The 17,549-nt window shown below is 34.6% G+C and overlaps 1 protein-coding gene and 1 non-coding gene across 2 annotated transcripts in view; one reads left to right on the top strand and one right to left on the bottom strand.

Moving 5' to 3' along the window:
* Window positions 1-3,309: 3,309 nt before the first annotated feature.
* LOC105055018 (uncharacterized) overlaps window positions 3,310-17,549 on the top strand; it is a 30,231-nt gene continuing 15,991 nt past the window's right edge. The window contains exons 1-2 of the transcript XR_012135807.1: window positions 3,310-3,706; window positions 4,227-4,307. This is a non-coding gene — a transcript (uncharacterized protein). The remainder of the gene's footprint in view (window positions 3,707-4,226; window positions 4,308-17,549) is intronic.
* On the bottom strand, window positions 5,127-8,361 carry LOC140852869 (uncharacterized). Its single transcript, XM_073246566.1, has 7 exons — window positions 7,101-8,361; window positions 6,425-7,020; window positions 6,252-6,341; window positions 6,070-6,168; window positions 5,656-5,991; window positions 5,490-5,561; window positions 5,127-5,251 (listed from the first exon to the last, which is right to left on the bottom strand). Exons 2-7 carry the CDS (start codon window positions 6,569-6,571, stop codon window positions 5,246-5,248), a joined length of 750 nt encoding a protein of 249 aa, XP_073102667.1. The 5' UTR covers window positions 6,572-7,020; window positions 7,101-8,361; the 3' UTR covers window positions 5,127-5,245.

The raw sequence follows: 17,549 nt of genomic DNA, 5'->3' as shown, positions 1-17,549 counted from the left end.
AGATAATTTATAGTCCTTAGTTAGTGAGTGGAGCCCGATCGACTTCCTCCTCCCTTTGAGAGAGAGAGAGAGAGAAAGAGAGAGTACATATGAGATGAATAACTAGTAATAGGTTCCTCATGAGTAGTTTATTTTTCCTAAGATCCATCCTTTAAACTTTATGATAATTACTCGCTGCGCAGAGTGTCTGAAATGAATAATTAATAAGAGATCTTTTATAACTATTTAATTATTCTAAAATCTATTCTCCATATGTATGTAAATGTTGTAATTCATATGAACAATTAACAACAGATTTCTTTCTTATGGTTCAATTATTCTAAAAATTCATGAAACATTTAGCGGCCAAGGATCCAAAAGGACATCTAAAATAATTGGATAAAGATTAGATGGTTCCGGGTATAGTCATGTTCGTAGTCTCTCTCCATAAAACATGCAAAAATAAATAATAAGCAAGAGTTCCCTTATTAATTATCCAATAATAATGAGGTCCGCCTTTTTATTTTTTGACAGATAAGGCACGTAGTCTCTAGATCAACACTTAGCATGATAATATGAGTGTTCTGGTTGCCTAGTAACCAAACTATGGAACATAGTGACTTGAGTTAGATGGGTTAAAAAAAAAAAAAAATACTAAGTCATATTGACAACATCTGTCTGAAATTGCATACCATGATTGATAACTGGTCAGGCTATGTTAGGCCATGCTAGGGTGATATATATGTCATCAAAAGTAGTTGGCTTGACTACAACCCTCTGGTGACCAATTAGCATATGCTTGCTTGCATGTATATATCCAATTCATGAACACAATAGGTTGGATTACATAGGCAGAAAGCAGGTCGCAGTGGTGGATATCAAATTCAAAATCACAAACACAAAACTTAAGAGTTCAGAGAACAACAATTCAAATTGACTTCTCTAATGAATTTTGTGCAAAAAAATGCATGTCATAGTCACCCTTCACTAATTAAGAAAAGTCGCGATTTAGAAGAAGAAGAAGAAGAAGCCCTTGGACATTGCACCTTTGTGTAAGCTATCCATTGCATTAAATTAGCTTTTATTTCAAATTTAGCAGCATCATTGGGCAAGTTAATTGAATTTTACTCAAATAAAAGTCCCCTTGGAAAATTCTTTATATGAAATCAACAAACCTAGCGTGCCCCATGGCAAGAGATGGCCTTGGTGATTTAAATGCCTGCGACGTGCGGTATTAAAAGAAAACACTAATTGGTAGGCGGCTTTCAATTAACTAATTTTTGTTAAGATAAAGAAATGCCATAACTTTGACATCATACTAAAGTTTTTAAGATGCATGTCATCACTCTATATCATAATTAAGAACTGATATATACGATTTTGTTATATTTAAATTCAATATTTTCTTTTCGAGGTAATCGATGGCAATCATGGTGGATGTAGTTTCTTGTAAATTGATTATTTTATGCAATATACACATGCATTAATTGCACATGCCCTTGCCAATTATTTTCAAATTCGTTTCACTTCATAATGCATTTTCCCATGTTAACCATGACATGAAGGTGGTAAACTTCAAACCTATCAATGAGGGGAGGAAAAAAAAAAGCTTAAACACCTCTATTTACATCACCCCAAAGAGATGCATGCCAATTCTAGAAATTATTTTCCAAATAAATTTGTTATATAATTACTTTATTTTGTGAGATGAACTCTCTTTATCTCCATTTGTCTTTCTAACACTAGAGAGAGGAATAGAGGGTAAGCATGTCAGCAGATTTGTTCTAATCAAAATATATGTCATTTAAAGTAGGCCCGACTCCAATAATCTAATATAAAACAAGGTTTGGAGGTGAAATATATTGACATATAAGACATAGTCTAGAACAATGCATATATGCTATCAAATGCCAGTAAGCACATGCAATTATCCATTTTATAGGCACTATTTTAGTAAAATTGCTCTTTTTTCGTGAGATGCACTCCCCTTTTTTTTTTGTCACTCTCTAACAAAATTTATATAAAAAAAAAAAAGAATGTTAATACTACGCTTGCATCAGCCTCACTCTAGTTTGTGTTTTCATCATTTAAATCATAACAGTGAAAATATTCTAATCTTGCGATGGAAATAAAATGCAAGATTACTCACATAACTTTAATGAATGAAGCAAGGCATGCATGAATCCAAATGCCTGGTCATCTATAAATATCATCCATAAATAAAATTTGCAAATCACTTGAAAATTACTTTAGTTTGACCATTTTTTTTCTTTTGAAATTATACCAATGAAAATATTCCAATGTTTCTATATAAACTAATTAAGCCATGACCACCTCCGCATGCTGTAATGCATAAAGCAATGAATACATATTACCAAATGTTTGGGGACATGCAAACATTCTCCTTACCCTTTTTTATTTTATATTACACTATTAAAATTATCCAAACCTTTCAATAGAAATAAAAGCTATGATCATCCTTATAGATTGTAATGCATATAACAAGGCATGCACATTGATAGATATCCAATCATCTACAAACATCATCTCTTCTTAAAAAAGTTGACACTCTGCTTTACAAGATACATTTCCTTTCTTGTACTCTCCTTCTTAAAAGTATAGGAGAGAGAAAGAGCCCTAAATGGGAGCATATTTTCTATAAAAGGCATATGTATGCTACAATCATGCACACAATACATACCTAATGCTAGCTATTTTAGAAAAGATGTCTGGTTGACTTACATTTTAAACTACAATGTAACAAATTTAAACCCTTTCACAGAAAACAAAAAGAAAAACCCTAATTATTGTTAATGTGTTGTGATGCTCAGGCAAGGCATGCATGTTCATACTACTCTTAAGTATGCATACGCTAAAACCACTCTATTCCATAAGATGCACGCACTTTTTTTCTTTTTCTTTTTATTTTGTTATTTTTTTTGATAGAAGATGCGCTCACCTTGTCTCTATATCTTGTTCCAACAAGAGATGAAAAGATCCAATAATGATACTTTACCAACAAAGTACATATGTTTTATTTCAAAGAGATGTCTGACTATAGTTTAATTCTTTTTCTTATACTTTTTTTTTTTGGTAGAATTTTCTTATACATTTCGAGCTGCGATCTCCAAGTATGCAGATAAAAATATCTTCATTTCACGAAATGCACTCTCTTTGTTTCCTTTTCTCCTCCAAGAACGAAATAATAATATAAAATTCTAAGAAGACAAGGGTGTGCAAATAGGAACCCCAGGAAAATCATGTGAAGTACACGTGACCGTAGCTGGTGTTTATAAGGGCGGCCTCCCCCCTCCGATTCTTTTTCTCCGGCTCTCCCCTCATTTGCCCTCTCTCTCCGCCATGGATTCCAACGGAAATCCCCAAAACTAACCCCCTCCTCTCTCTCTCCATCTCTATCTCTCTCTATCGCTCGGATCCCTTCTAGCCCGGGTGCTCTCCAATCTCCCGCCGTACGCCCCGATAGCGTCCCCTCCCAGCCCTTTCTTCCCTTCTTATCCCCTCCCTCTTCCCAAAGGCCTATTTTTCCGCCTCATTCGTGCCGGCGGCCAGGCTGGAAACCCTAATTCCCTCGCCTGCGGTTCCCCGGAACCCCATAGGAGGGTCGTCCAATCGGAGCCGATCCCGCCAGGGGCGGAGGATGAGGAATCGCCGCGAACGGCCCCTGAAAGAGCTGTATGATGCCACGAGGAAGATCTCAGAACTGGAGGCATGTAGTGTTTACCCCTTTACTCCTTCTGGTTAGGGCTTCTTGTTCGCCCCCGACCTATGGATTCTTTTGAGGCCATTTCGGGTTATCGTCAACCAAATTATTGGATTTTTTGTTGTTAGGATTTGGTTGTTTGCTCATGTCATGTCATTATCACTGGAGATAATAGACGAAAGTGGGAAATTAGTTTTTTCCGTGGCTTTTGTGGGAGAAATATTTTTTCCCTGTTTTTTTATTTCACAATGAATCACTCTAGTTTGTGGTTTTATATGGTTTCTGAGTTGGAAGCATGGTTGCATTGCATCGTTGTTGGCGCGGTTGATTCCATTGTGCATCTGTTCGGGTAGGCAGTGAGAAATCGTGATTGTTGGTATGTGAATAGATCTTGAAGTACCATCTGATTAGGTGTTCTTTGTGCGGTTTGTTCATAGTGATAGTTGGTTGCTTTTTTGATTGTTGAATTTGGTAGTTATATGATGATAGTTGTGATTGATATGTGTTTTTCTAGGCTGCTTTCTAGGTCACTCTGATATTGCGAGGGACTTGTCAGATCCAAGAACCTATTGGTGAGGCTGACTGTGATCTACGGTGGACAAATTTGGTAGGAGGCATTTTTGACAATAGTTGTATTCGGTTCCTTTGCTTCTAAATATAGCGTATTTATTTGTCATTTTCCTTACCAATCACTACAGGAAAATGTATTTTTTACGACGGTATTTTGCCGTCACTAATAATGACTTACCGTCGCAAAAACGTATTTGCGACGGTCTTGCGACGGTATTTTAACTGTCGTCGTTTCGACCGCAGTAAAAGCTTCGCGACGGTGGAATACCGTCGCAAAAAGTTTTTGCGACAACTTTTTACGACGGTAAATTCTTGCGTCATAAAAAAGCGTCGTATAAGATGTATTTGTGACATTTATTTGCGATAGAAGATACCATTGCAAATAACGTTTTGCCACTGTATTGTGCCGTCGCAAATAAATATTTTATTTTTATGACAATTATAGCCATCACAAATAGTGGTAGTAAAAATTTTTTTATTATAGCAATCTACTGTCGCAAATAGTGGTAGCAAAAAAAATATTTTTTACAGCATTCTGCCGTCACAAATAGTGGTAGCAAAAAATTTTTTTTCTTTACAGCACTTTACCGTCGCAAATAGTGATAGCAAAAAACTTTTTTTATTGTCTTCGATACATTATTTACGATAGCAAATACCGTCGCAAAAAATATAAATTATATTTTTATTAATTATATTTATTTTTTTATTTTTTTTATATAAATGTGCCTATGAACTTGTAACCATTATTGATACACCTGCTTATCAATTAGAAAGAAAATAAAGTATAATACTCAAATATTGAAAATAAATCCATTCAACCAAAAATAACTTGAAATGCATTACTTAATATTAAAAATTCATCCAGATTTTACTCAAACATAACATAAGTATTCAAGTACATATCCATTGTCCAAAATACAATAAAAAGCAAAACAGAACAAGAAATTCGCTTGCTTCATCTTCATGGACTTGTACCTAAACCTGAAAATAAATAAACAATATATATTAATTTAATAAATTATTACAAAAAAAATATAAAATGAGATCACCAACAAAAATAAATTTTTTAGAACAAAAGTTACAATGGAATCCACTTACAATTTCCAACTTCCTGTATCAAAGGATGTGCCAACAATATGAACATGTTCATATTGTTGGCACAAAGGTCTAATGCAAGAAATTATTACTTTTTATACTACACAAGAATATCATCACAAACCTCATCAGGCACCTGAGTGAATCTCTCATTTTCCGATGCATGTGTTTGGTGAGCACTAGATGCATCTGGAACCTATATATTATAAAAAGTTGAAAGATATAAAATTAATTATAAATAATAATCAATTAATATATAATATAAATCTAACTAAATAAATAAATCATACCTGCCCACTACTGGATGGCACCGAACGAGGAGTACCTACTGGGCTATGCGCAAAAGATCCACTCGCCATCTGAGCACGCATCTGATGGAGCTGTGCCTCCAAGTAGGAAATCTTGTCATCAAACTCAGTCCGAAGCTCATCTCGAATCCTCCTAATGGTCTCCTCTGATGGTGCCTGATTAGATTGCTGATACAAACGTCGCTTTGTCATGCTCGAACTCCAAGTACGCATCCGTCCATGTCCATCTTCTCCCATCACCTCCACAAAGATACGATCTTTTAGTTCTGGTGTGCGCTCATCCTCAGGTACCTCCTCAAGTCGTCGTTTCATCTCCTCCTATAATAAAAAATTATAATATTGACATTAATATATAAAATATACTATATGTAATGAGAATTTAAATTATGTACTTACTATACACTCTTGTGCATCCGCATCGATGACACCCTGCTTTGAAGTACGTGTTCTAATAAACACGCTTAGTCGATCTGTTTCTAATCCCTCTGCTTCCATCTATTAACATAAATAATCCAAATATATATAAAAATTTATACTAAAGTTATATTTAGTATAAATTTATAATATTTTAAATATACATTTGCTCTAATAACAGAAAATGAAGTTCTCCCTGTCTTATGCAAGCCTCCCAACATCTTCCTGTTATTTTTGTTTCGTGCACACTGTGCCTACAAAAGTTATTAATGTAATTAAAAATATAATATATAGTTTTATTATATAAAAAAGAAACTAATCACAAAAGAATAAGTACCTGGACATCTTCTTGTCCCCAATAACGAACAAGTATCTCCCACTGATCAGCTTTCACACGCGGAGGAGGTCTAGAGATAAGATTTTCTTCCCTCTGGTGCTCATCATAGTAATGACGCTTGATATAAGACTTCCAATTCCTCCACATCTCACCAACTGATCTTAAACAATTTTCTCTATATTCACTAGGGGCATCTGTGTTATCCTACAAAATTAAAATTTAACAAAATTAGTAATCATATAAAATGTATGAATATAAAGGACAAGAGTACTTATTTCGCATCTCCTTCCAAATATAATCTACAACTAAATACATAATTATAAAATAAAATTTATAAATATATTTTACCTGCACCTCTTTCCAAATGTGGTCTAGAATATATTGGGGTATTTCTGTCCAAGATGCATATGTCAATGGGACATATGTCCCATTTTTTGCTATTACCCCTAATTGACTCTTGAACTTACTTGCGTTGGACCCACAAGGTTGCATATGAGCATCAAATACCAAAGAAACTTTCTGACCCGTGCCCCAAAACTCAATACCATGAGCCGTGCCTCGACCTCTTCGTCTAGAAGTTGACTGACTCGAAATATCTAATTAGTATCCAAATACAATAATCAGATAAGATAGTACAATAATTTTAACTTTACATAAGTAGAATAAGTGATTTTACCTGCAACATCTGATGACTGTGGCTGAGATAATGTGGTCTCTGATCGCTGTCTATGTGGCTGAGTATTATATGCTGAAAATGATTGTTGCTGTGGCTCATCATGATTGGACTGAGATGATGAATAAGCCTGTAATCTATCCAACATGGATACACCACGTTTCCTCTTTGGAGCCATCCTATATGTAAAATATAAAAAGTAAGCATCATCTTCATCTTAACTAACAAATGAACAATAATAACTAACAAAAAATAAATATACAGAATTTAACTAACAAATGAATAATAATAACTTACATACAAATTTTCATAATTAACAATGGTCATTCGTCTTCATCCATCTCAACATCATCTTCGATAGATCTCATATCATCTACAGTTGTTCCATCTACACCTTCTCTCACCCAATGAACATCATCATCACGAGTATATATTGTCTCATCTAAATGTTGCTCGTTAAAAGGCTCTGCTTGAGGTACTGATTTAATATTATTTGAACCATCTTTTGAATACATATCAAACAAATCTCTAACTGTCATCTTGAGAACAACACTCCATCCTGATTCTACAGGATCTGGAATATAGCATACTTGTTCTGCTTGACTTGCTAGAATGAATGGTTCATTTGAAACATCACTGTCATTATATAAAAGATGACTAAAATTGACAAGTGTCATCTTAAACTCATCTATCTTCTTCCCTTTGATATCATCAATCCAATCACATTTAAATAGCACAAATTGCATATCATTGGTATATCGAATCTTGATAATATCTATCAATCTTCCATAATAGGTTATATCTCCAATACTTGTATGCGCCTTGACAACAATACCATGGCTTTGAGTGGTTCTCTTGTTATCCTTATCAAGTTTGCGAAATCGAAAGCCGTTGATGATATATCCACCATAACGTCGTACAAATTGGTCTGGACCTCTAGCAAAATGCTGAATTTCATCTGAGTACTGAATTTCAGATGTTCTTACCTATATTCAATATAATATTTTAAACTTTCAAATTATATAAAAATTAAATGATAAATAAAAGTTTTGAATTTGAATTGTTAGAAAAATTAAATATGATTACTTACATGCTCCATCAACCATGTGTGAAAAGTTGATACATGGATCTTTTCAATTTGATCATCTGATGAACGAGGCATTTGTCTTCTTAAATATTCAATGTGCTTCCTATAAATATTATAAACAATACCTTGAATAAGTATAAATTTGTTAGTATATCTTACAAGTTGATTATAAAACTTACATTCGAATAGGAGTTATAGCATCAATATTTTGCAGCACATAACGATGAGCTTGCTCCCATGTGACTTCATCAATATATATTTTGGCTCCCTTTCCAATGGGACGACCTGAATTATTTCCACCATCATTATTCCGAATCGATCGATTTGATCTAGTTTCAACATCCTGTAAATATCTTGAACAAAAATTCATACACTCTTCCATCAGGTATCCTTTGGCAATTGAGCCTTCCGGATGAGCTCGATTACGCACATAAAGTTTGAGCGTAAGTAGATACCTATATAGATATAAATTAAATAAAATTTACATAACAACAAATTGAAATCGAAAGAATATGACGTGCTTCATTTTATATAAATAATATTACCTTTCAATAGGATACATCTACCTAAATTGCACTGCTCCAGCAATGAGTGCCTCTTCTGCTAAATATATAGGTAAATGCTCCATTATATCAAAAAATGAAGGTGGAAAGATCTTCTCAAGCTGGCAAAGTGTTAAAGCAATACGACCTTGAATATACTCTAGGTCAGCCATCTTGTTCACCTTTGAGCATAATTGTCTAAAGAAATTTGTTAACTCAATCAATGCCTCAACCACATCCTTAGCTAATGCTTTGCGTACAGCTACAGGAAGTAACTGTTGCATCAAAATATGATTGTCATGACTTTTTAATCCCCAAATACTACGTTCCTTTAAATGTACGCAGCGACTGATATTAGATGCATAACCATCAGGGACTCTGACATTTTTTAGCACTTTTAGGAAGATATCTTTGTCATCTTTGGACATTGTAAAACAAGCTGGAGGCAAATAAGCCTTACCAGACACTCGTTGTTGTGGATGTAATGCTTTTCTTATACCCATTTCTTGCATATCATATCGAGAATTTAAATTATCCTTGGATTTTTCCGTAACCCCCAATATTGTCCAAAGTATATTGTCACATACATTCTTCTCAATGTGCATGACATCAAGATTATGCCGAATCAAATTATGCTCCCAATATGGTAAATCAAAAAATATACTCCTCTTTTTCCATCCAGACTTTTTTCCACCTGAAGTGCCTTTTTTATTTTCTTCAATTTTTCTCTTTATGAGGTCATTCTTTTTATATTCTGTGAGTACTCCATTCAATTGATTTAGTATATTACAACCTGATAATTTAACAGGCTTCCTTCTGTATTCTCCTTGACCATTAAAAGATATTCTATCTCTTCGAAATCTATGGGTATTCGATAAGAACCGTCGATGCCCTCTATAACAAAATTTTCTACCATGTGACAACCATGTTGATTCTGTTTGATTGTAACAAGAAGGACATGCAAGTTCACCTTTTGTACTCCATCCAGACAAATTTGCATATGCAGGAAAATCACTGATTGTCCATAATAATGCAGCATGAAGTTGAAACATCTCTTTTTTTGATGCATCATACGTAAGTACCCCTCTCTCCCATAATTCATTTAGTTCTTCAATCAATGGTTGTAGATAAACATCAATCTTATTGCCCGGTCCTTTTGGTCCATCAATAAGCACAGAAAGAATAAAGAAAGGTTGTTTCATAGACATCCACGGTGGTAAATTATATGGTATTAGAACAACAGGCCAAGTGCTATGAGCTATAGACATTGATCTAAATGGATTAAATCCATCAGCTGCTAAACCAAGTCTAATATTTCGACAATCTGCAGCAAAAGATGGATTCCGTTCATCAAAAGTTCTCCAAGCAATTGAGTCTGCAGGATGTCTTTGAACACCATCTTTTGTTCGTTCCTTCTCATGCCATCTCATTAACTCTGCAGTTTTTGACGACATAAAGAACTTCTGCAACCTCGGCTTCAATGGAAAGTACCGCACTTGTTTTGCAGCAATCTGATTATTCTTAGTAGTATCATCATTTGAATCTTCTGTAAATTGTTTGTATCTAGAGCTCTGACATATTTGACATTTATCATGTCCTTCATCTTTGCCTCTAAACAACATGCAATTATTGGGACATGCATCCCATGTCTCATAAGTGAAACCCAAATCTGTGGTGATTTTGTTTGCTTGATAATATGAATTTGGCAAGCATACTCCTTCTGGAAATGCATCATTCAACAATTCTAGTAACAATGTAAATGACTTATCTGTCCATCCACTTAGCACTTTCAAATGCAGTAATCGAACAATAAATGACAGTGAGGTGAATTTCATGCAATTTGGATAAAGTGGACGTTCTGCATCTTCAAGAAGTCTAAAAAAATCTTTTATTTCTTGATTGGACCCCTCGTGACCCTCATTCTCCATTAAATGATTAAATTCCATATTGTCATTTGACATTAAGATTCCAGTTGCCTCTTGTATCATTCCAACCATATCATCTTCCGTATCAAAAAAATCTCTACTTCCACAGTCTTGGTTAGACCTAGTAGAATAGTACGTCTCTCCATGATAAGTCCAAATCTTATATGTCGTCAAGAAACCTTTTGTAATAATATGTTGTTTCACTACATGTCGGTTCTCAAGAAAACGATTTTTACACTTCTTACACGGACAATAAATCTTTGCATCGTCTGTCTGATTAACATATGCAAAGTCTAAAAATTTATTGACCCCCTCAATGTATGTAGGTGAAGTCCTTTCTCGCAAATCAATCCAACTTTTATCCATAACTACTATCCACTGATACTGTTATCGTTATGTATTCCCTGAAAACCATATACAATAATTTCTTTATAAATATCAAAAAAAAATTATAAAAAAAATAAAATTTACGAGGATACATATCGAAACAGATACAAACTTCTTAGTAATATGAAGATGATCTCTTAAAATAAAAGAAGAATAAAATACTAAGTAAACTTTAAGCAGGAGGGTCTAATTTTAGACCTTTCAAAAGAAAAAGAAAAATAAAAATAGCAAATCTCTTTCACATATATGACATGACATACTAGCATAATAAAAAAAACCTTGACATTACAAGTGGCACCAAAAGCTGAAACACAGAATGACCTTTAGTGAATAAGCCACAAAAGTGTAGTTGCTCTTTGTTTTTCTTTTGTTCAATTCTGGAGCAATAGTTTACCCCCTCCCAAAAGTGTGAAAGACTGGGTGACACAGGAAAATACTTATGCTTTAATAGACAATTAATATAAGGTCTGAAACTGAACAACTTTTAACAAACGATTTGCTAAACCTGTTTTTGGCTTAAGCTTCTGGATGGAAACATCTTTCATATTAGTAAGAGAAATTTATCCATAAGCCATATGGTTGGCAAGCCTGTATGGTTCAAAATGCCAGACACTACAATGGATTAAAACATTGGATAGACTTAACAGAGATAAGGATTCCAAAGTAAATAAGCAATAAAACTGAACATTGTTCAAATATGCATAAGAAAGGGCAAAGCAGTAGTACTGGTCCAAGAAAAACTGGTGAAGAGCCAAATGATTTGGCATGACCATGCACAACCAAGATCTCTACAGCCTTAAAGGGCAGAGAGGCCAAGCTCAATTGAGATGTGTCAGAATGATGATGAATGACCTAAAACACCAAGCTACTAAAAGGATGGATGACTTATACTAATCAGATTTTTTTTTTAAAAAAAAGAGAGATTACAGTCCAAAAGGTTAATACTGTTAAAACTTGGAAGTCCCCAAAGTAAACACTTCAACCTCAAAAATAGAAAAAGGGAAATTCTACACATACAAATAAACAAAACAATGCAATAAATTGAAAAATTAATGTTTTTTTTTTCAAAATATGTGTTGCTTGTCATATATGACAAAGCAAGGCTATGAAAAAAATGTAATGACATAGCAATAGAATTGTCTGGATAGTTTAGCTTGACTGCATGGCATTTACAATAGTTGAAAGCACATCATCCCTTGTCAGATACCCCAAAAATCTATGCCAGGTGTCAACACCTTGTCATGAAGTAAAGAAGACATTCCCTTCATGGAATGTTGAGCATATCACACCATACTGTGACATGTCGCATTCAAGCATCTAAAAGTGTTTGCACTCTCCAACTTTTAAAAAATTCTGCTCTTTAACACTTGTAAGGACAAAAAATAGTATGACAAAAAATGAATTCAATGATATTTCTAGAACATGGTAGGTGTCAAAAATGATTAACCACAGGAAAGGTTGGAAGTGTCAAGATCATCTTTGCAAATTGCATGAATTATCCTGCAACATCTATTTTAGGTACAAATATATTTCTATGAACATAAAAAGAAGAAGAAGAAGAAGAAGAAGAAGAGGAGGAGGAGAAAAATATGACATCTTAATTTGTCCTCCATCATTCAAGAGTTCAGTCGATGTAATACTATTCAATTCATTCGAAACATAATTTGCACAAAATACTTACCACCCATATGCGAAATTTATTTATTAGAAGGTACAGTGAAAAGAATGACAAGCTCGACTTCCTCATAGGCAAAACATCCACGGTCAATATATATAAATATACATAATGACAAATAAATGGAGAAAGATATACAGCCCACCTTACTCTTTAGCTCGTGCCTTTTTAAAGTAAGCAATTTCTGAAATTGATGGTCAGATAGAGAGGAAGTTATTAAATACCTAGTATAACAGCCAACCAGGTAGCCTTCTTCTCGCAAGATATTGGACAGAAATGTTGCAGTTGATCCTTTTCCTTTGGTGCCAGCAATATGAACAGCCTACAGATGTTGCCACTCTAGTGAGGTTCTGATTACAATTGATTTTTTGGCTACAGTGTTGACCAACAGCCGCAAACCCATGCAAAATTATAGATGAACATGCATAGGAAGGGAAGAAGGGGGAGAGGTGAGAGAGGCAGAACAGTAACATGTCAATAACCTAGGTCAACATTAAGGCAATAGGGCCTAAATCTAGAAAAAAGGGGATCCACCAGTCCCTAATTTAGCTTCTATATTCCAACTTAATCCTGTATATTACTTCTCCAACCTAAAGATCAACAGTTGTGCTCAGAAGCATCATTACTTGGGCATATCCTATCAAAATCAGCGCATTCCAAATGTGAATTTTCTATTGAAACTAACTTATAGGAAAGGTAACTTAGTTCTCTAGAACCTTATTCCAATTGTTGAATTGATAGTTCTATGGCCAATTTGGACTGACCTGTGATAGGGTCAAGTACTTTAGTTTAGCCTGACAATTGGAAGGAGGCAAAAAAGGCATTAATAAAAAAACAGGGGAAAAAAACACTTGACTTGCAGCTTGGTCAGTTCATCATGCTGAGTTCTAAAATTTAGAAGTACTGATGATACTGATAGGAATACAATAAGCCTCTTGTGCAACCAGGCATCCTCGAAATGCCAAGACATGCCAGAAAGTGCATTTCTTTAACATAAAGTCATTAAATATGACATGAAATCCTGCCCTAAGGCAGATAAGGTTTCTTTGTGAATGCAATCCACAGATACAATAGAACTGCAAGATGTCAGGTTAAAAGAGAAGGAAGAACTTGAGAAAAGGGGAATAAAAGGAGGACAAGGAGGAGAAAGAAGGGGGGGGAGGGGGGTGTTGTGGGGTTGACAAAATGATAAACTAAAATATCCACAATCAACCAAAAGCACTTTCTAACTCTTTGCACTTCCTTGGAGGAATTTTCTTCCCTCTACACATATAACTTAAGCCCTGAGAAACATATCTTTGTATGCTCTCTTCTGATTGAATTAACATAGAAAGTTTTTTTGGCTCTCAAAACTCCGTGCTTCATTGAAGCAATCAGGATTAGTGGTTTTAAATGGGAAAAATTGGGAGGCGGAGGAGCCAGGTTCTGGGCTTCGGCTGTCTGAAATTTCTTATTGACACCATCCAATTACCCACACAGAAGAGTTTCCTTATCAAAATCAACCATATAGGGGACACAACAAGTGGAGTTCTTGTTACAGATTTTTTTAACAGATTCCCCATTAATTTGTTCTTTCTATTCGGTGGACATCGAAGAAGGAGAGATCGAGAAGGAGAGGGAGGGATCGTACCTGACCGGTCGGACTGGGGCACGCCGAAGAGATTGGGGGCCACGCCGTGGGGAGGGGCACGATGGAGAGATTGGGGGGCACGCCGAGGTTTGGAGCGGCACGATGGAGAGATCGGGGGGAACGCCGAGGTTTGGAGCGGAAGAGGGGGAGGAGGCGCAGTAGGGTTTGGAGAGGAGAAGAGGAGACTGCGGTAGGAGAGGGAAACTGAGAGTTGCGCGGGCGGTGGGATTGGTTTTTATTTTTATTTTTTTACCACGGTGCAATGCCATCGCAAAAAAGACCACTGGAAAATGTAGGCGCACATTGTTAAAAAGTGTAGGCGGGAGGTTTTTTATCACGACAAAATGCCGTTGCAAAAAAAATATAAAAATTATGATTCGATATTTTACTACTGGAAAATATCATCTAAAAATATATATATATATATAAATTATAAATTATTTACCACGGTCTACTGTCGTGGTAAAAATCGTAGATTATTTATCACGGTGTATTACCGTCGTCAAAACTCTACTTTTTACTGCAAAATTTGATTACCGTTGCAAATAGTAATTAAAATTTATATCTTATTTACGAAGGTTTTTTGCCATCACAAATAAATTTTTTGCGACGGTAAATCAACCGTCGCAAAATAGTCCGTCGCAAAAACATCTTTTTCTTGTAGTGAATGTTATTTTCTAAAAGTTAGTATGAGCGATCTTTGTGTAACATTCAATTAGTTGCATCTTAGATTATTCATAGCAAGGTTACATGACCCATATTCATGTTACTTCTTAGACAATTCATGGTAAGATAGCTTACTAACATACATGAGCGCAATGGTTACAAGTCATGTTAAACAATGCAGTATAAAGGTGGTCAAAGGACCGTGTAGCGTATATGTATTCTATGGGCTGCATTTACGGGTACATATGCAGTTAGCATTTTAAATATTTAAAATAAATAAAATATATAGCCTGCTTGAAACCTACATACAACACAACTATTAGCCCGAACCTGTCTAATGTGCATGGCCTTGCATATGAGTGGCCATATATTTGGTTGCATAGTGTGAAGGCCCTATTTAGCTTAGTAGAGCTATTGTCTATAGAGCTTTAGGCAGTGGAGATTTTACCGATAGAGCTTTTAATAAAAGGTTGCTTGCTATTTGGTAGCTACGTTTCTAAGGTGTCATGAAACTTTAACATTTGTTTAATAACTAAACTAAAATAATGTTTTTGGTATCTAGAAATGATAATAAATGATATTACATGGTATTTTCAATTATCTAACTGCTTATATTATCAAAAATTTTCTTATGAAGTGTTTTTAATTTATTAATTATTTATTTGATTTTTAATCTAAATAATATAATAAATAATAAATGTTGAAATTTATTATAAAAATACAATAATATATTATAATATGTGATATAATATGATATTGTTATTTAGGTATATCATAAAAATGCTATATTATAACATTATTACAATATAATAAAATTATGTTATTATAATATGATTTTTATAATATAATAATAGCGATAGTGAAGTATTATAATGTCATAATACAATATTATAACTTTATAATATTATTAATATTAAAAATTGTTATTATAAAGTATTATTAACTTGTAAATTATTTTTAAGTCATTTTTTTAAAAAGTTGATTGCTGGAACTTGAACCCACATTTTGCCAAAAGCTCCAAATTGGAGCTTTTTCCCGAAAAACTTTTTTCAACTCTTGGAAGAGCCATAAAGCTATTTTAAATTTTTTACCAAGCATCTCAAAATCATCCAAAAGAGCTTTGACTCTCCAAGATGCGCTTTTTAGCCCTTCAAAAGCAATGCCAAATAAGGCCTGAAAGAGTTATGTGGTTGCACAATGATAAGTAGGCTGCATATGTAATCACCTGATGCAAAATCCTACTTTATGTATCTGCAAAGTGCTTAGCAGACTGTTCTTTTGGCCTATATTTAGCCCAACCGCATATATTAGCTGCATATAAGGTATGTGGTGCAGTTAGGGGACCACATATACATATGCAATCACATATGCAGCTTTATGCACTGCATTTCGAAATAGGGATATTGAAAATCATAATGGTACTTGGTACATGAGCTACATGTTCTATGACAGAAATTAAGAGCATGTGTTCAACAATAGTCAATACTTCTTCAATTTCCTAATGGTTTTTATTAAAGCATCATCATTTGTTTCAATTCTGAAATGATTTTCCAATACCATATTGCCAAATTTGATTGGAAAATTTTAACAACATTCTACTTAGTGCTCTTCTAAATATTATTTGTTATACATATGATTAGTATGTTCCTGTAAATGCATGTTTAGTCTATGTGTGGGTTGCATATATAGATTATTAGATATTCACTCATACTGGAGTTTGATAGTTCTTTGGTTGTTAATTTTATTAGTTATATATGGGTCTATGTTGTAAAGGGAAGTGCATTAATTCTGTTACTTGCTCCTCAAGTTAAATGGTATTAGAAACTAAAATCGTCGAATGAAGATCATGGAAAATCAAGGGTCTGCTATGCTTTACATGTATAATATGCATCTTTTTGGAAAAAAAAAAGAGCACACATTCTAGATTTTTTTTTTTTAATTCAACACTTTGTTGTCATGCTGGATCTGGACACATATCTCCTCCTATGAGATATAGTTAAGGTTCTTTTATTAGTGATAGAAAGGAATCAGACTTAGGTCAAGCCACCTAGCCTGCATCTTGGTTGAATGATTTTGAGCTTACTATCAGGTCTAAGTCCAAAAATTCTCTTGAAAGCTAAGCCCTAGCTCAAAATCTAGCCTAGAATGAGGCCTGATTACATGAGGCATGCATGTTGTCCCAAACCTATGCTTAATTTGGAAAAAAGGGCACTATGAAGGGAAGGTGGCCAAGTTCGCCAAGATAATCAAAGTTGTAAAATGGAGGTGGTTCAGGCCATGGGGATTGATGTTTTTTTTGGGGGGGGGGTGTTGGAGTTGGGGGGACAAGGTTGATGTTGCCTTAGCAGATTGATGGAGAGAGAGGGCTGAGATTGTGGATTAGCGGAGGAAAGGAGGCTCATGTCATTATAGTGGATCAATGAAGGGAAGGAGGTTGATGCTATCATGAATTGATAGAGGGTAGAGGCCATGGTTATTGTAAATCAGTGCATGGAAGGAGACTGAGGTAGCAATTGATGTAGGGGAGGAGGCTGTGAAGC

Source organism: Elaeis guineensis, chromosome 12, assembly GCF_000442705.2.
Source record: "Elaeis guineensis isolate ETL-2024a chromosome 12, EG11, whole genome shotgun sequence".
Lineage (NCBI taxonomy): Eukaryota > Viridiplantae > Streptophyta > Magnoliopsida > Arecales > Arecaceae > Elaeis > Elaeis guineensis.
The sequence above is the reverse complement of the archived record's forward strand: the minus strand, read 5'-3'. Positions and strand labels throughout refer to the sequence as shown.

Bases quoted from the DNA above. Each gene is read 5' to 3' on its own strand.
- LOC140852869 (XM_073246566.1), bottom strand. From the start codon at position 6,571: ATGTGGAGGAATTGGAAGTCTTATATCAAGCGTCATTACTATGATGAG. The intron at 6,169-6,251 runs GTATATTTAAAA...TTATGTTAATAG, and splicing joins TTTCTGTTATTAGAGCAAAT to ATGGAAGCAGAGGGATTAGA. The intron at 5,992-6,069 runs GTAAGTACATAA...TTTTTATTATAG, and splicing joins CGGATGCACAAGAGTGTATA to GAGGAGATGAAACGACGACT.